At 40.6% G+C, this 27,686-nt stretch overlaps 1 protein-coding gene across 3 annotated transcripts in view; it reads left to right on the top strand.

The window, feature by feature from the left end:
- The window catches only part of Cdr2 (cerebellar degeneration related protein 2), a 28,238-nt gene extending 8,144 nt beyond the window's left edge, over nucleotides 1–20,094 (top strand). Inside the window, exons 2-5 of one of the 3 annotated variants that reach the window (XM_051192846.1) lie at nucleotides 4,541–4,653; nucleotides 16,355–16,503; nucleotides 16,730–16,894; nucleotides 18,317–20,094. In XM_051192846.1, the coding sequence (XP_051048803.1) occupies nucleotides 4,541–4,653; nucleotides 16,355–16,503; nucleotides 16,730–16,894; nucleotides 18,317–19,178 (1,289 nt within the window). In that variant the 3' untranslated portion in view covers nucleotides 19,179–20,094. Of the gene's footprint in view, nucleotides 1–4,524; nucleotides 4,654–16,354; nucleotides 16,504–16,729; nucleotides 16,895–18,316 lie in introns of all 3 variants that reach the window. The other 2 variants (XM_051192847.1, XM_051192848.1) reach the window with 2 other exon arrangements.
- Nucleotides 20,095–27,686: the final 7,592 nt, after the last annotated feature.

Here is a 27,686-nt window from a genome sequence, read left to right as displayed (position 1 = left end):
GGTGAGTATGCTGGATATGTGGCACAAGATGTAGTACAATCTTAATTGCTTGGCAGGATGAGATAGAGGGTTGTGAATTAGAGGTTAGCCTGATCAACAGTAGGACCTTCATCTTAAGATAGTTTCCCTTTGGTCCATGGCCCATCTGGTCTCAGATGGCCACTTAGCAGCTCATGAAATGGACCTTAAGTCCTATCAGAAAAGTGGTTGGCTACTCCCATAACATTCTTGCCACTATTGTGCCAGTGTATCTTGCAGACAAGTACTGTTGTAGGTTGCAGGGTTTGTAGCTAGGTGATAAGTAATGTCCAAAGTACCTTCCAGAACCATAGACACAAGTCAGTAGGGGTGGAGCTTCTACTTAAACACCAGTTCTACTTTCTGGTTCAATGACATAACTGTCTTCAGCAATAGTACCTTGCCATTAAGTCATGGAGAGCAGCCAATAAGCTGTAATGTTTTGGGTCTTCTGGGAAACCTCTTTGGCCATGATTCAACAAGATGTAACCTAAGCTTGGCACTGGAGATTTTATTTGGTGAAGTAAGATGTCTACTGGGACATTGTCTTCCCTATTATTTGGTGACTCCATTTAGATTCTGCGTGCGTGCGTGCGTGCGTGCGTGCGTGCGTGCGTGCGTGCGTGCGTGTGTGTAAAAGCTCTATAGTAGATTTCCATATGGTTTTTCAAATGGCCTTTAGTGTTAGTTGTCACTCTCCATATTTCCTCCTTTACCTTTCTCTCCAATCCTGGGGAGAATCTGGGAGAAGTTGGGGAAGTAGAGAAACATAATCAAGACATGTTATATGGAAAAAAAAAAAGTATATATGTGGTTTTGAGCTGAGCTGGACTTACGGTATAGTGGTATAGTGGATTTTGTTGCTTTTGGTGTTCTGTTTGTTTTCCTTGGTAAGGGAAAAACCAGTCCAGCACAATACTAATTATGTCCTTGGGTGGGCATTACTATATAGCAAAGTTTGTTGTTTTTCTATTACCATTTATTCTAGGTTGACTTTTACAGCCAATACTGATGGATAGATGTTTAATGGATTGATGTTAAATCTTACTTGTCAACCTTTAAAAATTAAGCTTAGAATCATATGAGTTTTTTTTCATAATGCATATTTATATTCCAGTAGGTGAAGTTACTTGCCATCACACAGAGTACATACAATTCAGAATTTCTCTACCATGGCTGTAACATCTTTGCCTGCTTCTCCCATTTCAATGCACTTCTCTCTTTTCTTGCTTTCTTCTTACTGGCTACTTGCCAGATTGTAGAAATGATGAGTTATTTCCTGGTTCTCCCATAATGACTTCTCATCTTTCAAGCCATAGCTAAAATTAGATTCCTCCTTAATAATTTAACTTCTCTCCCCCTTATAGTCAGTATCAAATTAATCAATAAATCCTTACAGCTTTCACTTTCAAGTCATATATAAGTCTGTTCCTTTTCTCCATCTCCAGTGTCTGGTCCAAGCCACCATCCTTTTTCTCAGATCATTCATTGTGTTTGCACAGCAGGCAGCCAGAGTGGTCCTGGCAAGTCTCCCTAGTCACTCCACATACTTTGGAATAAAAGGCAATGTCTTGATATCTCTGCTTTAGTCCTACCCAAGCTGGCCTACCTCTGACTTACTCTCCATATCCCATTCTGCTCCAGTCTCATTGGCCTCCTTAATAGCTTTACTCATGATTCCTTCTGGGGACTTTGCACTTGCTTTGTCTCTACTAGGAATTCTGTTCCCACAGATGTCCAGTTTCTCCATTTCTTCACAGCTTTATTGTAGTGTCCACTGTGGTTTGGCCTCTCACATCCACACTCCTCTGTGCATCTTCTTGCTTTACATGGTCTCTCAAGAACTTGCTGTTCTCTGTTATATATATATATTATCATGCTTCTTTCTCCCCATAGACTATAAACTCCAAGAAGGCAGAACATGTTTTTAAATCTGAATTCCATATAATCCCCAGTGCCTAAAACATAGTCTGATACTACTGAATATATTTGTGAGCATCTGTGAATACCATCGTCAAAGCAGCATCTGGGTGGTGATGGTATACAATCACGTTTGAATTTTTAGTGCTTATGTGCTGTCTAGCTTCCCAAGTCCCTAGAAAAGTCAACAAAGCAAGACTATAGCCTGTTCTGGGTAATAGTCTTTAGCCTGAGCTTACAATAGTGCCTAGCAACAGACATCTATAAGCAAGCATCTAAACCAATGCCTGCTGAAAATACTTTGTGTATTGCAACTTAGTTTGGAAAGGACTTCCTATTACTGCATTTTATTGTTACAAATCTGATATTAACAGAATAGTCACGTCTCCAAATGAGACAGGTGTAGGAACCTTTAAAATCACCATATTGGGGACTGGAAACATGGCTCAGCAGCTAAGAAAATGTACTATTCTTGCTAAAAGTTCAGTTCCTCGCACCCACACAAGGTGCAACTTACAACCACCTGTAATTCCAACTCTGGCTTCTGTGGGCACCTGCACTCATTTTACATACTTACACATAGAGAAAGACAGACAGAAATACACACATAATTAAAATTAATAAAAATGAAAGCATTTAGAAATCACTGTTCTAGAAAATGTTAATCAGAACTGGACCTGCCCAGAGGTCCTCGCATTTCCCACTGTATCTTAGCCCATAAAATGTACTACATAAGTGATTATTTCAATTACCTGTGTCACTGTAATTGATGGAATATTTAAAATAAAAGTTTATGCTCTGGCAACACCTGCAAACTAAGCTCAGCCACCTATCTCTAGTATACCATTAAAGAGACAAATGGTAATGTAAACAAGTGGTAGTGAAAAACAAAAGATTTATTCAGTTTAGCAACACTGGGAAGAGGAATAACTATGAGGGGCCTAATGACTGCACTCCCATGTCCATTTAAGGGAGTATTAACATGAGATGTGAGTAAAAAGAGCACAAGAGGGATATAGGATTAAGCAATGCTGGTCATGAAATAGCCTTTCCTTTTCCCTGGTGTAGGATTCCTGGGGAGAGTTTAGTTATCTAAAGGATGGACACAGGTGTCTCTTGAGAATATCTCTCCAAGATTGCCAGATTGGCTTTTTTGTTGTTGTTGTTTGTTTGTTTGTTTATATTTTTTAGAGACAGGGTTTCTCTGTAGCTTTGGAGCCTGTCCTGTAACTGGCTCTGTAGACCAGGTTGGCCTCAAACTCAGAGATCCGCCTGCCTATGCCTCACGAGTGCTGGGATTAAAGGCATGCACCACCACTGCCCTGCTTGGGTTTTGTTTTTGCTTTTTTAATATTATTACTAAACTGTTAATCCTGTGATATACAATACAATATAAACAAAATCTGTCATATTTGCACACATGCCTAAGAAGATAGTTGAAGCCAGATATGGTGACTCACACTTGTAATCCTGGCACTTGGGAAGCTGAGGTAGAAGAATTGCTGTGACTTTCCAGGACAACCAGAGCCATGCAGTAAAGCTGTGACTTGGGAGGGAGGGTGGGAGGGAGGGAGGGAGGGAGGGAGGGAAGGAGGGAAGGAGAAAATTGCCTGGCTCTGTGTTTAAGGGAAGTATGAATTGAAACCATATTGCTGCTTTACTTTAAAGATGGGACAGAAATTCGGGACTGGAAGGATGAGAGAGAGCGAGAGATTTGTGAAGCAAGTGTCTTACTACTGGTGTACTCTCTATTCTTGCATTAATATTTAGTTGCCCTCAGAGCCCAGGCTAGGGAGTCTGGAGAGATGGCTCAGCCATTAAAAACATATACTGCTTTTGCATATGCTCTGGATTAGGTTCTTAGCACCCACATCAAGCAGCTCACAACCACTTGTAACTCCACTTCCAGGGGAGCTGGTGCCTGCTTCTGAACTTCAGTGATGCGTAAATTCTCATAGGCACACACACATACACATAAATTAAACAATATTTTTTTAAAGAGTCCAGACATAGCCAGGAGTGGTGGTGCATGCCTTTAATTCCAGTATTTGGAAGGCAGAGGCAGGTGGATGGATCTCTGTGAGTTTGAGGCTAGCCTGGTCTACAGATCGAGTTCCAGGACAGCCAGGACTACACAGAGAAACCCTGTCTTGAAAAACAAAACAAAAAACAGCTTAGAAAATACTTTGTTTTAGTAGTTGTGTTCATAGCAGCTTGATGGGAATTTTAGAGGCTGCTGAGAGACCTGCCTGTACTTTGGCTCAAGGATCCATCTCCATGGCAGACTTAGAATAAGTCTGTTACCAAATGATGATTTTAGAAATGTAGTGCAGATTCCTGAATAATACTCATAGCTTTCTCTATAAAGTAGACTGCTGTCTTTCATGTCTGACTAGGGTACATGATCCAGTACTCACCTGTAAGCAGACCCCAGTTCAACTGAATTTTAAGTAGGACTTGTATTTCTTTCTTGACTGTTCTGCATTCCATTGGGATTGAACTCTCATGTGTGGGGACTCACTTTGTTTATTTTAAGAGCTGGGTTATATAAAACTTTGACTGAGCTCATACTTGCCACATTCTAAGATGTTTGTTGTGCTAGATCTCCAGCTTGCTGCTGAACTGGGAAAGACGCTACTGGATCGGAACACAGAGTTGGAGGATTCTCTTCAGCAGATGTACACAACCAATCAGGAGCAGTTCCAAGAAATTGAGGTAATTTACTCAGTGAGAGACTTACATACTCTCTGATGTGTGGTACTTTATTGTTGAACCAGTCATGTACTGTTAAAATAACAGGATTCAATTTCTAAGTAGTCATTTTTGAGAAATTGAACCACCAAAGATGATGTGTACTTTCTTTAGGTTTTCCTAGTATGTACATCACCTCTGATTATAAAAAACATTTTCTTGCCAGGCATGGTGGGTCATGCCTTTAACTCTGCACTCAGAAGGTAGAGTGAAGGTAGTTTCTGAGTTCAAGGCCAGTCTTGTCTACAGAATGAGTTCCAAGATAACCAAGGCTATACAGAGAAACTCTTCTCTCAAAACAAACAAAAGATTTTGCTTTACCTTTGGTATTTGTCAGTACGCAGAGCAAAATGAAGCTGTACTTAGTTTTTAATTTTTTTTCTTGTATGTGGTATGTAAGGTATGCAGAAAAGCATGAGTGTACAGAACAGTGCACATACAAAGATCCAAACATTAACTGGGTGGTGGTAGCACATGCCTTTAATCCCAATATTTGGGAGGCAGAGGCAGGCGGATCTCTCTGAGTTCAAGGCCAGCCTGGTGTACAAAGTTACACAGAGACCTGTCTCAAAAAAAAAAAAAAAAAAAAAAAATACCCGTACATGCCCCCATGCTCAGTGAAGAAAACCACCTATACTGTTGACATTCCCTTGTACTGTTCCTCGGTGGCACCTCCCTCCCTCCAACTATCAGGCACCATTCCAAATTTAGAGTTAGGTAAGAAGTTTTGTTTTGTTTTAATGCAATATTTGATTTTATATTGTATTTAAACTCCACCACTCAAAGAATTTAAATTCTCGTTTGTTTGGGGCAGGTGGTCTTGTGGTTTTCAGTCTTAACAGTCCCCTGCCTCAGTGCCTGTGAATTTCTAATAAGTAAACATACCCATGCAACCAACACCCACAAAAAGTGTGAAAATGCTATCAGTCCATCCAGCCACCACCCCAGGAGCCAGCAGTGTCTCACCCAGACGCCCTAGATAAGCCTCTGTTTGAACCTTCACATGAGGGGAATGACTTGGACATTTTAAACTAACTTCTTTTTCTTCAGTTTCATTTGGTTCTGTGCATTGAACATCTGAATACACATTCTACCACTGAATTACAACTGCCAACACTGAACTTTTCAGTGTTTATTGACAGTGTTCCTCATTAAATAAGTAATTAAACCAGTAGTGGGTGTTGGTGGTAGGTCTTTGTTTTGTTTTGTTTTGTTGTTTTTATTTAGAAAAATAATAAGTCAGGTGTGGTGAAGCACACCGTTAACCCCCAGAATTCAAGCTGAGGCAGATGGATCTTTGAGGCCAGCCTGGTCTACAGAGTGGGTTCCAGGAGAGCCAGAGCTATACAGAGAAGCCCTGTCTTTGGAAAAAAGAAAAAAAGAAAGCGGGGGGGGGGGGGGGGGGGGGTGGGGGGGAGGAAAGAGGGAGGGAGAAAGGAAGGAAGGAAAGACAGAAAAGAAAAATAATGCTGTTGAAAACCAAAAAGTCAACACTTAACCCATCAACCCAGAGAAATTTAAATTCAAAAATTATCCTGTAACAAACTACTCAGAATGGGTAGGGAATTATTGGTAAATTGCTGAAAGTAGTAGGATAAAATCCCTAAAACTTGACTTACCATGAAGAATGCCAAAGACTGATATTTTGGGAGTGGGGGGCGGGGGTTGAGGCAGAGTCTTACTATAAAGCTCTGGCTATGTATAGGATTTTTGTTGTTTTAATTTAGAAAAATAATAATGTAATAAATAAAAGGACGCAGAGACTGATACTGAGGTTCGAGCAAAGCAGCCAGCCACTAGCTTTCACCTCTAGCTCAGGCTGAAAGGGCTGATTCATTCACTATCTTTTCACCAAGTCTCAAACTGCTGCCTTTCCTCAGTGTGGCTGGAGAACGAATGCCTCTCAGAGACCTTGCTTCTATCTTATATACCTCCCTAATGTTGGGATTAAAGGTGTGAGCTATAATTCTCGTTTAGACTGATTCATTCTTGTGTAGATCTGAGTGACCTTGAACTCTCAGAGATCCGTTTTATCTCTTAATCCTGAGTCCTAGGATTAAAGGTTTTTGTACCACCACCTCCTAACTCTGGCTGCTGACTTAGTTTTCTGAATCCTCAGGCAGCTTTAATAAATCATACTATCACTACATAGTAAACTCACTATATAGCTTGATCTGTAGATCAGGCTGGCATCAGACTAATAGCAATCCACCTGCCTGTTCCTCCTAAGTGCTGAGATTAAAGATGTGAACCATGATTTCTAGCTTCCAAAGACTGGTTTGTAATATTGACATGTATTCTTTCAAAGGCTATTATAAGTGCACTCAAATAGTCATCATAAAAGATGATCGGTGCTTTTGTTAAGTTTTGTTTTAATGTTTAAAAAAAGCTGTCAAGATGACTTTCCCTGGAACTTTCAGAGTGGAAGGAGAGAACTAACTGATGCCTGCAAGTTGTCCTGAACTCCATGTTTGTGCCATGGCGTCCACACACTCCAAACAATCCATAAATGAAATTTTAGGTTGTTGTTTTACTAAATTGAGTTAGGTGTGGTGGAGCGTGACTTGAATCTCTCCACTTGGGAGGTAAAGATGGGTAGATTCTGTGAATTCATGGCCAGCCTGATCTGCATGAGTGCCAGGCCAGCCAGGTGTACGTATTTGAGAGACAGTTTTGTCTCAAAAAATAATTTTTAAAGTTTGTTTTTTTTTAATGTGTGTGGGTGTTTTTTCTGCATGTATGTCTATGCATCATGTATTTGCCTGATGCCCATGGGAACCAGAAGAGGGTATCTGATTGTGTGGAACTGGAATTACAGACAGTTGTGTGTAGATGGAGGTTTCTGTCCCTACTGGCCCTGTAGCTATTTAGCCCCAAATAAATACACAGAGACTTATATTAATTATGAGCTGATTGGTCAATGGCTTAGGCTTCTTACTGGCTAGCTCTACCTTAATTATTAACCCATTTTTATTAATCTAAATAGTTCCATGTGGTCTTATCTTACCGGAGAATGTTTGGACCTTTTACTCCTTTAGCAGCTACATGGTGTCTCCCTGCTGCGTTCCTGCCTCCTCTCCCCAGAATTCTCCTCATCTGGTAGCTCTGCCCATACTTCCTGACTGGCTAACTGGCCAATCAGTGTTAATTCATCAACCAATGAGAGAAACATATATACAGAAGAACTACCCCATCAGTTGTGAGCTGTCATATTGGTGCTGGGAAGTGACTCTGCTCCTCTGGAATAACAACAAGTTCTCTAAGCGCTGAGCCATCTCAAGCCCTCAATTAAAACAAAAAAACAAAAAAAACAAAAAAAAAAAACAGACAAACAACAACAAACAATTGAGTAAGCTATTCAAAGTAGTGGTTTTATTGGATTCAGAAAGGCCTGTAGCTTGAATGCTGATGTGAATGCCCAGTTTTTAAATTACATTTATTACCTACATTTGTGTGTGTACGTGCATATACAACACACACACACACACACACACACACACACACACACATATATCTGGGTGCTTGCGGATATCTGAGAACTTGTGGAGTCTCCTACCATTTGAGTTCCAGAGATCAAACATGGGTTTTCAGGCATTGTGGCCAGTGCTAGCCCTGGACATCTAAGTTGTAAAGAGTACAGAGAAAGGTGGGCTTCTGTTTGCTTTTTTGTTTTCAGGTTCCTAGATGGAAGAAGGAGGCTATGAAGGGTAATGGGATTTGACACCATCTTTCCTACAACTGTGTGTTTTTATTACTTGGTTGCTTGAACACTTGCATTGTCCCAACAGGAGTTGTACTTGTCTGTTAAAGTAGTTCCACTTCAGAGAATCCTATTTTGCAAGAATTAATTCCTTAGGATAGGGGGAGGAGAGGTAGGGGTGTGTGTGTGTGTGTGTGTGTGTGTGTGTGTGTGTGTGTGTGTGTGTGTGTGTCTGTCTGTCTGTCTGTCTGTCTGTCTGTCTGTCTGTCTGTCTGTCTGTCTGTCTTTGCATGCCAGCACCATAGTTTGCTCTTCACAAAGTCTCTCACTTAACCTGGAGTTTACTATTCTGGATAAGCTCAGGGACTCTTCTTGTCTTTGCCCACTAGGGCTTCAATTACTGACTGACTTTCTTTCTTTCTTTCTTTCTTTCTTTCTTTCTTTCTTTCTTTCTTTTAAACTTACTTTATATGTATGAGTGTACTTGTTGTTTTTGAAAGACAGTCTTAATATGTAGTTATGACTCTCTGGGATGCACTATGTAGACCAGGTTGTCCACAAACTCACAAGATTTACCTGCCTCTGACTCCTGAGTGCTAGGATTTAAAGGTGTGGGCCACCACACCTCCAGGTGTGTGTGTTTTACTAGTATGTATGTAAGTACACTGTATACCTGTTTGTTACCAGAGGAGGCCAAATGAGGACACTAGATCCCCTGATACTGGAGTTATGGATGGTTGTAGGCCACCATGTGAGTTCTGGGAGCTGAATCAGGGTCCTCTGCAAGAGCAGATGAACCATCTCTCTCCAGTCCCCCATGCCCAGCTTTTTATGTGGGTGCTGAGGATGGGATGGATCTCAAATCCTCATGCTGGGTAGGAAGTACTTTGTCCATTGAGCCATTTGTCCAGCCCCATTCCCTGGGAACTTGAAAGCATTTTGTGCTTTTACTACATTAATTAATATTCTGTTTTATTTGTACTCATCTTTTAGTTGACTTTTTTCTACTTTCTCAATTTCCATAGTAACACTAAGACTATGTTGCTATGTTTATTTGTTTAGGTAATGGGTTAATACTTTTGAAGGTGTGGAGGGAGCACTGGCCTTTGTATTCAGAGTCTTTGGGCATAAGCCCTTGATTCTATTCGCAAATAGAGTTCAGCCATGTACACCACCTCTTTGATTGTTCTGCTCCATCATGGAATGTTGACAAATGTTGACACTGCATTGGTACAGGATGCTCTGAGGGGATGATGAGATCATGGGAATATGATTTGGACTACTGTAATTATTACATCAGTACATTATTTACTCACGTCAGAATATTTATAGGGCAACAGTCTTAATTCTGAAAAAAAAAAAATCCTTTCCATTTAGTGGATAGTAGATCTTAAAACTTAGCATGCTAGGGCTTGGGAGATGGCTCAGTTGATAAGTGGTTGCCATACAAACAAAAAAACCTGAGTTTGGATCCCCAGAACCCACATAAAAGCCAAGTATGATGGCATACATCTGTAATACAATGGGAGCAGAGACAGATGGATCCCTGACAATCTGTCTAGCCTATGGGTGAACTCCAGGTTCAGAGAGAGACCTTGTCACCCAAAAAAAAAAAAAAAAAAAAAAAAAAAAATAACCAATGTTAGCCTCTGACCTCCACACACACATACACTACACATGTAAACACAAACCAACTTGGTAAGCTTTTAATAGTGTGATTCTATGAGACTTTTATTTTCATATTCCTACTTCTCCATGCCTGAATGTCCTGTGACAGAAACATATTACTGTAATCAAGGAAAATACACTTTCAGTGTATTTTTTTTTTTTAAACACTAAAAGACCTGGCTATAATCCTTGATTAAAGGATAATTCTCATACTGGGCAGCTAAGCCTTTTTTTTTTTTTTTTTTTTTTTTTTGGAGACAGGGTCTATGTAGCTCTGCCCTATGTAGACCAGGCTGGCCTCAACTCACACAGAGATCCACTTGTCTCTGTCTCCCCAGAGCTGAGGTTAAAGGCATGTGCCACTATGCCCGGCTTTTGGCTTTTTTAAAACCATGATTTCTGGGGATTGAAAGCAAGTCCTTGTGTTTGCAAGGCACTTTGCCAACTTAACTGTCTTTCCAAGCCTGATATTCTTGCCATAAATTGGCATTTTTGCTTACTTTGCTACCACTCTCAAGTCCCCCTCTATATGGCAGTCATATCTGAAGTAGTGTCCCAGATTCTGAGTTGAAAAAATGAGAATAGTAGAAGCAATTACGGACTTTGAAGTGAATGGTGGGAAAGGTAACCTATTTCCTTCTGTATAAAGTAGAGAAAAAAATACTAATTTAGGCTAATAGCACATAGTTTTGTGTCTGCTGTACGCAGCACTTAGACCTAGGGAGCCAGTAGTTTTTCTTTACAATTGCTGGCCAGATGAGACTCCCTTGTAGGTTGTCTGTGACTGAGTCTTGAAGAGTAACTGCTCTTTCTGACTATTGGTGGCTATAATTAAACTAAACTCCTATCATGTGAAAACAAGCTTCTTGGCATTCTGGATTATCCTCAAAGCCAAGTCCTCTAAAGCTACGATATCACAAGTTCTTCAATGGTTTTATTATGTTTTTAATCACAGATTTTTATATATCGAACAAGAGGCTCTTTCTGTAGGTTTTTAGTGACCTCTTTGTACTTATTTGCATGTTGATTTATTTCCTGTATGTTGGCCACAAGCCTAAGTTGACAGTTTTCTTTCTTTCTTTCTTTCTTTTTCTTTTTCTTTTTTTTTTTTTAGATTGGCTTAACTTGGGTTCTGTGCAATATGTATTATAAATATCTCCCCTCCAGGTTTCTGAGTGTGATGTTGGGGCCATGAGAATAGAGAGTCTAAATGGGAATTAGTGGTTAATAGGCTTTTCCTAGGAGGGCTATAGCCAACCCCATCACAGAAGCTTTCATATTAGACCTTTCTTGACCTCTGTACTCTGAATTGTGGTACTGAACACAGCTGTTGGAAACAAGGGTCTAGAAATTGATATTTAGCTAATAAATTACAATCTTTACTAAATATATAAGAAATGGGCTACATAGAGAACAATATCCCAGAAAGAGAGGGACAGTAACAGTCAAGTAGATGAGTAGATTGTTGTGTTGTCTTGAGAGGAATGAGGGTCCTCAAGGTGCTGCTGTAGATAAGAGCAAGTACTGACAAATGCATTTCATGTTGCCTGTGTTCCATGTGGTGCCTGGAGCCTGCAGAAGTCAGAGGGTGCCAGAAGCCCTGGAACTGGCCTTTATAGACAGTTGTGAGCCACCACATGGGTGTTGGGAACTACAGCTGGGTCCTGTGCAAGAGCGGCAGATGCTCTTAACGGCTGAACATCTCCAGTCCCTGGAGCATGTGTTCTGAAACAGCTTGCAAAGAGTTTTATGTATAACTAAAGTACTTGGCTCATGTTTGTGCCACAGATCCTGTTAGCTGTCTGTCAAGGTGTATGGTGAGCCCTTTCAAATGCATTGGATTACAGCACCAAAGGTGGTGGTTCAGTCTCAAATCTCAGCATTTAAGGGCTGAAATGGGAGGATTGACAGTTTAAGGCCAGCCTGCATAGCCAGACTTCCCCATCTCAACTAAACATTGAATTATAAATGAAATATCATATTTAAATAGCCAGCAAATACTGTAGAAACAAATTCATGATATAATAATCCATCATATACAGCAAGTCACAAGAGCTTATAGCAATCTGGATGCTATCATAATTTCAAATATTAACTAAACATCAACAGTTCTGCAAACCTTACAGTATGATGTGAAAATATTTGTGATTTCTATTGGTGTTAAATGCCCCTGCTACTGCTGTGGTTTGTGGCTTCTTTTCATAATTGAAGGAAATGCCAGTTTTCAGTTAGAAACTTTCAAGATAGCTGTCTTCCCCATCAGAGTTCACAGACCCTCTCTAAACTCATCTGTGAACTTCAGGCAAAGAACTGCTAGGTTAGCTGGAACCAGTCAAAGATGGCTCTGCTGTTGAGAGTTTAACAGCATATAATGCACTGGCAGAGGGCTGGAGTTTGGCTCCCAGCTCCCACATCAGGAAACTTAACAGTTGACCATAACTTGGGCTCTAGGAGGAATCTGACATTTCTGGCCTCTACAAGTTTCTGCGTCTATGTGTCTACATGGTATGTACACACACACACACACACACACACACACACACACACACACACTTAAACATAATAAAAATAAGACTTTTTAAAAAAAAAAAGCTTCCCTTTTATGTGTATAGGTGTTTGCCTGTGTATGTCTGTGCACCGCATACATGCAGTGCACAAGGACATCAGAAGAAGGCATCAGAATGGAGTTACAGACAGCTGTGAGCAGATGTGTGGGTACTAGATATTTGAATACCAGGTCATTTGGAAGAGTAGCCTGTGCTCATAACTGCTGAGCAATCTCTAGCCCCATTCAAAATATTAAAAGTCCATCTGAGAGAGAGGAGAGTGAGGTGAAGTCCCTAAAGAAGAACAATACTTGCATATGTGTTTTCAGAAGTTTATGGTAGAGAAATCTATTGAATTTAAAACAGAATCCATAACATAATGAAGTTGACAGGAACAATGAGGTAACTGGGGAAATGATGAAGCCTGGTAAATACTAATAGTGTGAAGTGTCCTTTTAGTAATTGTGACTACTCTGGACTACTCTGAAATGAGAGAGAGAGAGAGAGAGAGAGAGAGAGAGAGGAGAGAGAGAGAGAGAGAAGAGAGAGAGAATATGCCTCAAATGTGTTCTGAGATGACCAAGGATGACAACAGTAGAGCTGAAACGTTTTGCACAGGGTTGTAATGGTTGAAACTGTATGATGGGCATATGGAGCTTAGTTAATAAACTTATATTATTTGCATATTTAAAATTATAATAGTTTAAAAACCTGGTGGGTAGGACCCGTAGAAAGTCAGAATTTGAATGTATTGAGAAGTCATGAAGTAATACAAAGATAAGGTGACTATGATGTACTGTTAGGGAATTAATGGTTGTAAGAACATATGGGAATGTTAGGGTAAAAAAGTGATGTGACAAACTAACTGAATCTAGTGAGTGGCAGCAACAGAGTGATGAGTACAATGAAGAAAGGACAGATATACAGACACATGTACAGAAAAGCTGGGAGTAGGTGGGCCGCTCACATTTATGGAGGGCACCAAATGTAGCAGCAACTTGGGACTTAATTGTTTATTTTGTACACCTGAATGGAGGAGATGGGTTTTTTGTATGCAGCTGATAAGGTGAGTTTATAGTATACAGCTGAACAAGGAGGCAGGTTTACCTAATCTTGGTGGGAAGTTTCTGCAGGGGGGCAGTTCCTAGCTATAATCATCCAAAAGGGAGCTGTAGTGTTTGGTAGTCTCTATACGTATCCGTTCATATATACTCACACTTAAGACTGGAGGAAATCTTGACTATTTCCGTAGGTCTGAGGCATCAAGAATTCTTGACATGGCTGTGCCATGTCAACAACATCATTCCACTCAGGACTTAATTTGCTCCTTGCACAGTCATTCAGGACTTCCTCAGTTCCTCATACTGGGTCAGGAGAAGGGGACTTGTAAGATTTTCCATGTTCAAGATCTCCATTTCTCTACTATGTACACTTATCCACATCTTTGTGTGGGAGTGTGCCACCACGTGCATGTGGAGGGCAGAGGACAACTTACAGAATCAGTACTGTCCTTCTCCCCTATGAGTTCTGGGGGTAGAAATCACGCTTGGCAGCAAGTGCCTTTACCACTGAGCCATCCTGCCATATATATTCTTTTGACCCCAAGAAATTAAATACATTCCTATGGATGACAGGAAACTACTGTGTCATTGTTAGCCAGCAGCAGAACCAAGAGCTTTCTCCTGCAGATCTGAAAAGGCTTGTCAGAAGTTGAGTGGTGGTTTTCCAAGGGACCAAGTGGAGGTGTAGGCAGCGAAGAAGAAATGCAGTCATACATGCCATGCTTCATGCTAACTTAGCTCATAATCATGTCAATTCTAGCAGTTATTGACATCCAACCCCAGAAGTTCTACTGAGGTCTTGTCCCTAAAGTTTACAGCAATTTATTTGTTAGAAAAATCTTTAATTGATCTGAGGCTGTTTGTAATCTTTGTACTTTTTGATGTGGAAGTATCAATACTTAATTACAGCATCCTGTCCAGACCTCACAGGAATGTTAATAAAGCATAAATCCTGTCGTTTGTTTGGGAATGGTGATAGTGGTGTTAATTCAAAGAATTTTTCAGAACACTTTTGGCCCTGAGACATTCCTGTGAGAAAGTTGAAGTTAAAGAGGGGTTGTTTGTTCTGTAAGTCAGCGTCTGAAAGGGGACCATGTCATAGCACTGAATATCATTGAGCTCTGTGTTTTGAAAGAAGACTGTTGAAGCCAGTCATAGTGTACACAGCTGTACTCCCAGCACTAGGAGACAAGTCAGGAGGGCCAAGAGTCAGAGCTGACCTGGCTGGAGATGTATGACAGACTGTGTCTCAAATAGCAAAGGTCAAGATAGTAATTAATCTTTAATTCTAGCACTCAGGAGGCAGAGGCATGTGGATCTCTGAATTCAAGGACAGCCAGAGGGGAACCCTGTCTTGAAAAACAAAAAAGCAAAAGTTACTTGGCCCTGATGGTATTTGAAGAGTTCTGTAAAATACTTCAAGAAGTGTTTTTAAAGTCAAGTCTGCTACCATGTGATTAATATACTTTTTTTTCTTCTGGTTGTATCCAGAGGAATAGGAGTAGGAATGTTCTGTTTGGAATATATGCTACACTGTATAGTGTGTTGGGTGGAACTGGCTAGGGAGGGAATACAGGTGACCTAACTCTGGCATTAAGATTGTGTTTATTCCCCTTATCCTTGGTCTTCAGAAAACAGTTTTAGCAGGGCCAAAATAAATAACCTAAGTGTCTTGTGACTAGAATAGTGGAGATGGCATTCTTGTAGAGTGAAATAATGAGGTTTTAATATCCAAAGTACCTGATAAAATTAATGCATTTTCACTGGTTTTTGTCTGAAATGGCTCACTCAGGAAAAAGGAGTTTTTGTTTGTTTTTTGGCAAGAGAAAACCATCAAAATTGTCTTCCATGTTAAGCTTTTCTTTTCCTTTTGGTTAAACATTTTTTAAACCTTTTCTGTTTTTTTTTTAATTTTTTAAAGATTTGTTATTGTTATCTGTATGAATCTTATGCCTGAGTATGTGCATATTCCTGATGCCTGCAAAATTCAGAAGGCCCAGGTCTCCTGGGCAGTTGTAAGCTGCTGAGTGGGTGCTGAGAGCTGAACCCATGTCCTCTACAAGAACAAGTTCAATTAACCAGAGCTCCATCTCTCTAGCCCCTATTAAATATTTTAACTTTCATTGTGTTTTCCCAAGATTTTCTTCTTGTGGGATTATCAAATTTCACTTTGAGTTTTCTTTTTGAATATTAAGCATATATTTTGTAAAGTTAAACAAACCTAATAAATATGAGTATTATAAAGCATTGATGCAGCTAAACACATCAAGGATAACTTGTGCCTATTATTAAAAACAAGTGTTTTTTATTGGAATTTAAAATTCTCTTTTTCATTAAATAAACCAATGACACTGTGGTATAATAAAAAGTTCACATTGCTCTTTGTTCCTCATTCCTGGTGTAAAACTCTTCTAAAACCCCTATTGTCCTGATCAATAAATAATAGGATGAGGAATGACCACATTATTAGAGGGTTGCAGTGGCTAGCCAGGAGGGGTAGGCATACCATCAAGGCTATGGGATCTTCTGTGCTGGCAAACACATCACCATGCTGGGAGGGTGCTTAGCTCACAGGTGGAAGACCTAAGCCCTTACCTGGCATTAGGTGGTATAGAAGAGCCAGAGAATCAGTATTGAAGCATGCAGGCTATCTTATCTATTTGTGTTACTTTGATATTCTTCTTTTACAGTATCTGACCAAACAGGTAGAGCTTCTACGGCAAATGAATGAGCAGCATGCAAAAGTTTATGAGCAGTTAGATGTCACGGCAAGAGAACTAGAAGAAACCAATCAGAAGCTAGTTGCTGAGAGCAAAGCCTCACAACAAAGAATCATAAGGTAATCTACAAAGGAGTTGTTTAGTAACTAATTTGAAGTAGACTATGGCTGTAGAGGGTTTGGGCAGTATAGGATAAAGTTCATTATTTTAGGGGAATGGGGATTAACTGTAAATCCTTTCCTATTAAGAAAGCCAAGTTTGAGTGGCTCACACCTAATCCCCCTTCATTGGTTTTGATCTTAATTTAATGTGACAAGCAACAACCAGCTTGTGTCTTATTCACAGCCTAACGGAAACAATTGAATGCCTACAAACAAACATTGATCACCTCCAGAGCCAAGTAGAGGAGCTGAAATCTTCCAACCAAGGAAGAGGGAGGCAGAAGACATGTGACCGGGAGAAACCAGCACCCAGCTTCTCCTGTCTGAAAGAGCTATATGACCTTCGCCAGTAAGAGCCTGCCTTGCTATGGATTTGCAAGCTGGGAATATCCCATGTCATTGACACATTCTGGCTTACTGTAGATGAAAAGCTCCATTTCAAGAAGTACCCCTTGCCTGTTAAATCACCAGTAGTTTGAACAAAGCCACTGAACTTAAATGTAACAGTGAGAGTTTATGGGTGTCAGTTAATTCTTTTCATTTTAATTTGTTAACTATTAGTTTAAAATTAGTAATACTTCTGCTATGGTATAGATTTTGGGGATATATTTCACATTAGAATGAAATGAAAAATGAAAATTTTGGAAGCTGAATATGATGGTGCATACCTCTAATCCCAGAATTTAGGAAGCAGGGACAGGCTTTGTGAGTTTGAGGCCAGAACATAGCAAGTTCTAGGACAGCCAGGACTAGGTAGAAGAGACCTTGTCTAAAAAGAAAAATTTTGGTAGAACAAAAAATGAGGCAAAAAAGTGTTTTCACCTAAAAAATTGCCTTTATAACTTGTAGTTGAGTTTGAGTCTTTAATAAATGCTTATTAAACACCTGTTAACACTGCAGTTGCAGTCATCAGGAATGATGGCCAGAGTAGACATGACCTGTGTCTTCACTACCTTGCATGAAGTCAGATGCCCCACAACTGAGAAACGCGCGTGCGCACACACACACACACACACACACACACACACACACACACACACACACACACGCTGCCTAAGATGGGATAAGGGAGGCCAGTTAATGTTTCCCCCCTTTACTCTTTGTCACGTTACCTGTAGAGATTTGAGATTTTTGAAATAAGGCCTCATACAGCCCAGCTGATCTCAAATTCCTGATCCCCCTGCCTCTGTCTCCCAAGTGCTGAGATCACATGTGTGTACCTGGCACACCTGTGGATGTTTTCCAAGAGCAGATACTAACTCTCTCTCAGGTCAGAATTTCTTGCCATGAACCTAAAACTGTCCGGGTGGTGCTGATGTATCCTAAGTTAGAAGTCCAAACACTGTGTTCCTTAACCTTGACCGCATATTATGGAGAACATTTAACACCATGTAGATCCAGGTAGCAGACCATCAAGGTCAGAATGAATGGTGTGAGCTCCAGGTTTTTAAAATCACCCAGCTGTTTGTGGTCTGCAACTAGAGATGAGACTCTTGTCTATCCATCATATTTCTTGTAAGCAGCTGTCATTCTGCTGGTCTGCAAGTGAGTTTTCTGAACTACTTTTACTACTGGGGTGGGGATCAGTCACAAAACTGCATTCGCTTTCAAGGATTTTCCAGCCCCATATAGTTTCATTTTAGCTACTGCTTGTGGCATTGAATGAGCTAAAAATTGGTGTTATGGCTCCTTTAAGAGATTTAGTTGAAAAACCCCAGCAACTTCCTTTGCACCATCCATTTACATTTAAATATTTCCATTTTTCTCATAGACACTTTGTATATGACCACGTGTTTGCTGAGAAGATCACTTCCTTGCAAAGTCAACAAAGCCCCGATGAGGAAGAAAACGAGCACCTGAAGAAGACGGTGACAATGCTGCAGACACAGCTGAGCCTAGAGAGGAAGAAGCGGGTGAGCGTGGAGGCGGAGTATAAGGCAGTGCTGAAGGAGAACTGTGACCTGGAGCAGCAGCTGGGTGCCACAGATGCCTACCGAGCCCGAGCACTGGAGTTGGAGGCAGAGGTGGCTGAGATGCGGCAGATGCTGCAGTCAGAGCATCCTTTTGTGAATGGTGTCGAGAAGCTGGTACCCGACTCTCTGTTCGTTCCTTTCAAGGAGCCCAGCCAGAGTCTGCTGGAAGAGATATTCCTAGCTGCTCCAGAAGCACCTAGAAAACCACTGAAGCGCAGCAGCAGTGAGACAATGCTTAGCAGCATGGCAGGGGGTGACATCGTGAAGGGCCATGAGGAGACTTGCATTAGGAGAGCTAAGGCTGTGAAGCAGAGGGGTATCTCCCTTCTGCATGAAGTGGACACTCAGTATAGTGCCCTGAAAGTGAAGTATGAAGAGCTACTGAGGAAGTGCCAGCAGGAGCAGGACTCACTGTCACACAAGGCTGTGCAGACCTCTAGGCTGCTGGCCAGGGACCTGACAGGACTGGTAACCCAGTCTGAGGCTGGAGCCAGTGGCTGGGAACCCACCCCTGTCACCCCAGAGCCCAACAGTTCCCCCACCACTACACCTCCAGAATACAAAGCACTATTTAAGGAGATATTTAGTTGCATCAAGAAAACAAAGCAGGAAATAGATGAACAGAGAACAAAATACCCCTCTCTCTCCCCTTACTCGTAATGATACCTCCAGTTCTAATCTACTGGTTTTCTCTCGTCCCCTCCCATTCAGACACATAAGCGCAATCTCCAAAGCTTCATGTTGCTGAAGATAATCTGCCTCATTGCTTTGCTTAATTAGCAAAAGCAGGAAGAGAGATGGCTGATAATGTTGACCCTAGGGTCCCTAGGAAATCTTATGATAGACTGGCCTCTGGTTGGTGCATTGATTAGGTTGATTTCCAGAAAAAGCCCTAGAACCAGTGAAGGGGGAATCCATGTACTTCGAATAGGCAAAAAGTTCCTACACTGTGAGGCAAAAGTGGAACACAACTAAGGCTGTTCCTATTGCTTCCATACTCAGCTTCTCAAACAACTTGAAACTCCAAGGTCTGCTTAACTGAAATGCTTTTTACACTCATTCCAAAAAACATTGAGAAAGCTGGAATCTAATTGGAAATAGATGATATTAACAAGCTCCTTAAGCCCCTAAGTTTTGTTGCACCTGCTACCAATTGAACAATGACTGATAGGTAATTGTAATATTTCCAAATTCAAATGAGTATCTATTGAAATGGCAAGTTTTGGTTTGTAAACTGCCTATTGGTATATGCTGAGCATTCAGCTGTTTTACTCAAAGCTAGCCATGTAGTATTCTGTTTTCAAATAGAAACTAAAGGAGAAAGGAGAAATATTAAGGTGTGATCTGCGCTGACCACTTGGCAGCACAAGCTGCTCCTACTTAGTTCTTACCATTCCTAGACTTGCAGAAGTTCCTGTCTACTGCATTACACAGTATTGATGTTCTGACTGTGGAAACACTCTTCCTCTCACTTGTACAATTTTAATTTAAAAATATTTAAGAGAACCATGGTTCTGATTGTTGTATATATTTTTCTAAAAGCCAAATAAAGCTATCTATGAATGTGAACAAATAATTACTGCCTGTTTTAAGCTTAATGCCATTTTACAGTTGAAACCTACTGGCTTTTCTCCAATAGATAGCTCTTAAGGAATTTGAAAATAATTTCCTCTCATTTTCTTTTAAGCAAGAAATCCTTAGGATTGTATAACTTAATACAAATTCTGTCCATGTTGCTAAATACTATGATTGAAAACATTTTCCAGAGACTGGAGAGGTGGTGCACAGGTTAGGAGCACTGGCTGCTCTTCCAGAGGTCCTGAGCTCAATTCCTAGTAACGACATGGTAGCTCACAACCATCTGTAATGGTTGTGCCATTACAGATCTGGTGCCCTCTTCTGGTGTGCAGGCATACCACTGTGTACATAATAAAATCTTAAAAAAACAAAACATTACTTCAGAAGGATCTGGCTTAGTTCTGAATTCATACCATTTAACTAATTGGTTATTAAAAAGCATCCAATCAGTTAATCATGGTTAAAAACTTTCCAATGTTCGACTTCTGGGCTGGGGCAAAGGCTCAGTTGAGTTAAGTGCTTGTATAAGCACTAAGACCTGAGTTCATGCCATAGTACCCATGTAAAAGATACGAGCATGGAGCATATACATGCAATACCATCACTTTGGAGGCAGACACCAGCAGATCTCAAGGACTCACTGGCCCTAGCCAATCAGTAAGCTCCAACTTCAAAATTCTCAAAAAATGAGAGCAAGCGCTAGGACAGTATCTCAATGGTTCATCAGTTAAGAGTATACTGCTCTTTCAGAGGACCTGAGTTAGTTCCCAGTGTCCACATCAGGCATCATACCATTGCATCACCACTGCATGCCTGCATACATGTATTTCCATGTGCAAATACAAACAATCTTTTTTTCTTAGAAGAATGATGATAGAGGAAGACATTTGATGTCAATGTCTGGCCCACAAATATATCAACACACACACACACACACACACAGTAACATCAAATATTATGATTAATGATACTAAATTAGATGTACTTTTGAATTTTAAAAGTGTTATACCAGTTGGATGGGTAGAGGACCTGAGTTCAATCCCCAGAATTAACATGGTGGAAGAGAACCAAATGCCTGCCATAAATTGTATTCTGATCTCCACACTGGTGCCCCTATATACATACTCACAAAGTGTAAAAAGCAAAAACTTTAATTTCAATTTTTGTTCTGGTTTGAGATGGGATTTTACTATATAGCTGTGGTTAACCAGGCTGGCCTTGAACTTGGCAGCACATCTACCTGTCAAAGCCTCCAGGTTTGTTTTTAAGATGATGGTCCCATGTAGCTGATGACCTTGAACTTCAGACTCCTTTCCCAAGTTGCTGGTGCTATCATGTCTGGCCTACAGAGCTCATGTTCACTAGGCAAGTACTTGCCCACTAACCTACATCCCTAGTCTTTTAAGGAAAAGTCTTGTGTTATAGTCCAAACTGACCTCAGACTGCTGGTGAGTTTCCTGCTTTCAAGTGCTGGGATTACAGGTATGTACTGCTACTTCCAGCTTTCTTTCCTGACTACCAACCCACCTCTTCCCAAAAAAATCAGCCAATGTGGATATTATATATACACATACATACATTTCTATATATTCTTCCCAGGTGGGCATACACTAGCACAGCAATGTTTGCCACTCCACATTTAAAAACAAAACTACAAATACTGTCCCTTAACGACAGCTATAGTGTCACAGCCTCTATGAGGAGATGGCTTCTTCTACAATGACTAAAAAATGTAATGAATACATACATTTGAACGTAGAGGTGAAGGTGAAAAGATGTGAGCACTTTGGCATCATGGAACTATCATATTTCGGGTAACGCCATATGAGGATGCCATATAAGGATTCCTGGTTTCTCACACCCATGCCAATGAGCGTTTACTTTTCTGAGAAAGGGTCTCATGATGTTGCTGAGGCTGTCCAATAAACTTTACTATTAAACTAACAGGAAAAGGGTGTTTTCCTAAATGCTTATATTTACATTTGTCTTACTAATAAAGTTGCATATTGTTTGGTTTTACTTTTTCGCTTCATTTGGGTTTTTTTTATGTTTTGTTTGTTTTTGAGACAAGGCCACCTCACATAGCCCTGCCTGGCCTGGAATTTGCTCTGTAGACCAAGCTAGCCTCTCTCTGCCGGCCTCTGCTTCCTAAGGTGTATGCCCCTTCTGGAAGAGTTGACTATTCCTGCTGTTAGCCATTTGTATTCTCCTTTGCCTGTTTGTTAAACAGCATTAGTACTTAGGAAGTATACTTTTGCAGTTGAAGATTGCAAGTATTTTCCTTGAATATCTCATTTTACTTTCAATGGAAGTTTGCCAAACAAATTTATAACCATATTTCTTGATTAATGTCTTGAATGATTTGTCCCTTTTGTTCCACAGGTCTATCCATCTGAATTATTCCCCACTAACTGAAATGCTACCTGTGAATTTGAACCAGTTTATACTCTAGGGTCTAACTTCCATGTATGTAGGTCAATTTAATGGCTGTATTTAGATATTTATATTTTTTATAACTGAAAGGGAAAATGGAATTTCATAGAATTTTCCCAGATTTGGCAGGGGTTGGTGGCATGTTTTTCTCTAAACTTGTCTAGTTCGTTCTTTATTGGGGTTGGGTTTTTGTTTTGTTTCAAAGACTTGGTTTTATTATGTGTAGCCCTTGCTGCCCTGGGATCCATATATAGACCAGGCTGGTCTCAGGCTGTCTCCTGAGTGCTGGGATTGAAGACATGTGCCACCATGCCCAGTTAAAGATTTATTTTGTGTGTATGGGTATTTCATCTGCAACATGCAATGTCCACAGAGACCAAAAAGAGACTAGATCTCCTGAAACTTATTATCCATCATTATGTGCCATCATGTGGATGCTGGGAATAGAACGTGGGTACTCTGCAAGAGCAACAAGTGCTCTGAGCCTTCTCTCCAGACCCTTGAAGTCAGTTTTGTTGTTATGTCTCTGCCACCCCTTTACTGGGTTTCTCTTTGTAATAGCTCTGGCTGTCCTGGAACTCATTTTGCAGACTAGGGTGGCCTCAAACACAGAGATGTGCCTGATTCTGCCTCGCAAGTGCTGGGATTACAGGCATGTGCAACCACCGCCTGATTTGAAGTCAGTTTTTAAAATTATTTTGTGTGTTTGCCTGCATATATATCTGTACCACGTGTGTGCCTGGTGCCCAAGGAGACCAGAAGATGGTATCATCCCTCAGAAGTGCAGTGACAGATGCTTGTGAGCCACCATGTGAGTACTGGGAATTGAACCCAGGTCCTTTGGAAGAGTAACCAGTACCTAACAGCAATTAATCCATCTCTCCAGGCCCTGAAGTTGATATGCACACACACATTTGATGAAGGTCCAATTTCATTCTTTTTCATGTATATGTTGCTGTGGTTTGGATCTGAATCCCAAACCCATGGGTTAAGGGCTTGGCCCCTGCTTGGTACTATGGGGGAAGAGATGAGAGAAGCTTAGAGATGGTTTTATGTCATTAGGCATATGTTCTTGAAGGAAAGAACAGGAGTAACTCTTCTCTCCCCTATCACCATTCTTATTTTGGTGTATGCAGGGGGAGCTTCTGGCCCATGATATGCTGCCTTATCTCTGGCCAAAAGCAGTGGGGTCAACAAATCATGGACCGAAATCTACAAGAACTATATGTTGAAATATCTTTCCAAGTTGTTTCAGGTGATTTATTAGTGACAGCTACAGATTTTTCCATAACCACTTATTGAACATAACCATGACGTGTCTGTTTTCATGCTAGCACTAACCTGTTTATTACTACATTATAGATTTTAAAACCAGGTACTACCATGCCTCAAGATTTGTTTTGGCTGCTCAGAGTCTTCTCAGTTTTACCTTCTATGCACAAAAAGTGCCACTGGAATTTTGGTAGTGTTGATTTTAACCCAGACTACTTTGAATGGTATAGATTTTAAGAGCGTTCAGCCTGTGAACATGGGGTCACCCTCTGCTTTTTTGAGTCATCTTGAACTATTAGTGTCATTCACTTCCTTGGCTAAGTTTATTCCTAGACATGTTATATAGTATGATGCTGTTATGTGGGGTTTTTGGAGAAATTCTACTGTACTGATCTGTGTACATTGTAACTTTATTGAATATACTAAAACAGGTTTCTTCCTTGTGTTATGTTCTTCAGGATTCTCTGCATCTAAAAGCATGTCATCTGCAAACAAGACAATTTGACTTTTTCCTATTCTGGATGCCTTTATTTTTCTTGCCTAATTGTTCTGGCCAAGACTTCTAGTACTGTGCTGAATAAAAGTAATGAGTGGGTGGGCATCACTATTCCTGAACTTAGCAAGCTTTCAGTTTTCACCACTGCATGCTGTATTTGCATGGCCTTCGTTGTACATAACCCTGGTTATGTGAGCTGTCCTTCACCCAGTGGGTTAAGAGCTTTCAGTATGAAAAAACCCTTAATTTTGTCTATTGCTTTTTCTGCATCTACTAAGATAGTCCTTTTGTCCTTCATTCTGCTAATATGTTACAACACATTTGCTGATTTGTTTGCTTCAACTTTCTTAAAATTCCAGACAAGTTCCACTTGAGATCTCCATCTGAATTATTCATCTTGACTGGAGATGGCAATTTTTCACATTTGACCTATTTATATAACATAAACTGTATTAAATCTCAACCTCTCTCCCTGCCTTGGTCCTGTCTTCCTTGCTTCCTTCCCTCCCTACCCCCCAGGGTCTTGCTACATTGATCAAGCTAGTTTTGATTTTGTGATCTTAAGGCTTACATTCCTATCAATGGTACTTGTTTCACAGCCTTTGTGCATAACTCTATTATGGTAAGGTTATTCAGTATGCTTCCAGAATCAGTAGTTTACTAGTATCATGGTATCTTGTATTTTCAGTCACCACTGGGTAAGAATTAGAATGCTGACATTCAACTCTAGAGGTTTTTTTTTTTTTTTTTTTAAGATGGGATATAATTCAACCACAATATCTATGTTTTTATTCATTGTTACAAATTCTTTTGTAGTCAGCTTTAAAAATTTTTTTAAATACATTTCTCTGGGGGTAGGAAACAAAGTGCTAGCTAATGTGGAGGTCAGAGGACAACTTGGCAGGAGTTGGTTCTCTCTGACCATGTCACCTCTCCATGGTGTCAGGTCTTCAAGGGTGACAAGTGCTTTTACCTGCTGAGGTCTATGTGTGCACACATAAGTGAAGTGTCTGAGGAGGCCAGAGACATCAGATGTTCCCTGGATCTAGAGTTACAGGCAATTGTGAAGCACCCAAAATGGACACTGGAAACTGAGCTCAGGTCATTGACAGGAGCTGCATGTGCTCTTAACGGCTGAGCCGTCTTTCCAGGCTCCATGGCCCCTGAGTTTTGACAGTTGTTGACAGCCCTGATACAATCTTGTTTGGATTGAGAGCTCTGCAGCTAAGTGTTTGTTCTATAAACCCTTCATTCCTTTTCCTTTGCATATTCTCATAATTGTACTTGACCCTTGTGGCTGTGTGTTAATGTATGTTTGAAGTAGAAACTTGTTCCAGTTTTGTCAGATTGAAAATCTGGCAAAGTACTTCACCTGTCAGCCTATCCAGAAGTTCTAATAAAGCCATCTGTTCAGCAAGCTTGTTGCTAGAGTCTTCAACAGACTGATTTTGTACCAAGTCAGCAGGTACATGAGTCTCACACCAAGAGTTAAGAAGTTAGTTATCTTTGGAACCTGAGGATCTGCTGAGGTATACCAGATGACTAAATATGTAGGATGGGGCTGGTGCCTGTGAGTGGACCTACAGCTGGCTAGGTGCCCTGGAGTAGACATAGACCACACAGCAACATAGAACAGTCTAGATACTGGGCTCATGTGGTTGGCCTAGATTAACTGAGGTCAATCCAGTGCTAGATTTTACGAGGACGTAACTATACCTTGGCTCTACTTAGGCCTGGAATTGCAGAGGAATAAAAGGTAAGGCAATAGGGGCATGCATGGCACTGGATACACTTGGAGCATGTTTCTTGATACCCATGGCTAGACATGTGTTTGAAGCCTCAGGCAATGAGGATCAAGAGATGCTAGAGGCGGTCTAAAACCCTGGTCCACTATGACCTTGAGGTGGGCCTGAACCTTAAGCCTGTAGGAACTAGCCTAATTCTGAGGTTAAGCCACAAAATGAGTAGACCATGGGTACTCTCCTATAGTGTGGGGAATGAAGGCAAAGCAAAAGACAGTGCTCATTTCCCAGTTCTTCCTGTGAGTTATCTCAACACAGACTGGGGTTAACAGAGCAGTGTTATAAAGTTGTTTTCCTTTATTGTCTTATGTTGGCTTCATGTGGGTATTATTATCTACTGTAGTTTCCTTAGCTCTCATCTCATGAAGGACTTCTGCATGTGGATAGTTAATCAAATTGACGTTTGTGTGGGAGGACAAAGATGAGAGAGCTAGAAAGTGCCATGTTGTCCTTACCTCATGGCCCAATTGCTGCTTTCCTTAGCATTCCATTCTTAAGTTCACTTTGGTGGGGTTCTTTAAATCTAAGGCATGGCCTTGAGTAAGTTCTTTTTCATGGGGCTCTGTCACAGCTCTGTGCCAGCCCACATGAGGGCTTCTCCTTTCATGGGGCAAAAAGATCCTGTTGTACAATGGTAAGGACATATTCCCCATCAGTTCTGTTGTTAACTTTTTTTTTCTTTTGACACAGGGTTTCTCTTTGTAGCTCTGGCTGTCCTAGAAATAGCTCTGTAGAACAGGCTGGCCTCAAACTACAGAGATCCACTTGTCTCTACCTCCCAGTAACTTTTAACTAACTTGTAAACTGTTCATATGTGTTAATAATTACCAAGAGAATGAGTCACCCTGAAAAATGTTTGACATAGTATATCCCTGACTGATGCCTTACTAAATATACTATAATATCTAATACTTCTTTTCTTGAACAGAGGACAGCACAGAGCATCATGTCAACCTCCAGCCATTAATGACTATGCTGTACAAGATGGACTACAGCAAGAAATCTTAACTAGTTAACTAGACAGCACTAGTCATAACTCATCCAGCCTAGTTCACCTTTACCCCCATCTTCTAGGGCTATATGGTCTGACATATTAACAAGCTACATGTGGCTACACAGCATGTAAATCATAGCTCCAGGGAGTTTAGAAGTGTAAAATACCACATTCTGAAGACTAGGTACAAAAAAAAAAAAAAAAAACTTTTATTACATTTTGACTTTAAATATTTGGGTCTGAAGTACATTAATATTTTTTTAAAAAACTATTTTAATGTAACCACTAAAACCTTAAAAATTAAGTATGCTCACATCCCATGGAAGGAGTCTGCCCAACTAGCTCCCTTCCCTCCTTAAAAACTTGTGTTCACTTTCCATGCTTCCATCTCTGCAGCTAAGACCACTTGGGTTGTACATATCAGTTTGGTGGCCTGAGCAATACAAGTAGAAGCCTCACAATGTCAAGGTGAGCAACAAGTGGATTCATGAGCTGGTATGATGGTGTCATGGACTCAATCCCTTCTCTCTCTAGTACTTAACTCTGAGAACACAAATGACATTTTCTTCCTGCAACTATTTGAGGACAGTAGC

The sequence above is a fragment of the Phodopus roborovskii genome, unplaced genomic scaffold (genome assembly GCF_943737965.1).
Source record: "Phodopus roborovskii unplaced genomic scaffold, PHOROB, whole genome shotgun sequence".
NCBI classification, from domain to species: Eukaryota; Metazoa; Chordata; class Mammalia; order Rodentia; family Cricetidae; genus Phodopus; species Phodopus roborovskii.
The sequence above is the reverse complement of the archived record's forward strand: the minus strand, read 5'-3'. Positions and strand labels throughout refer to the sequence as shown.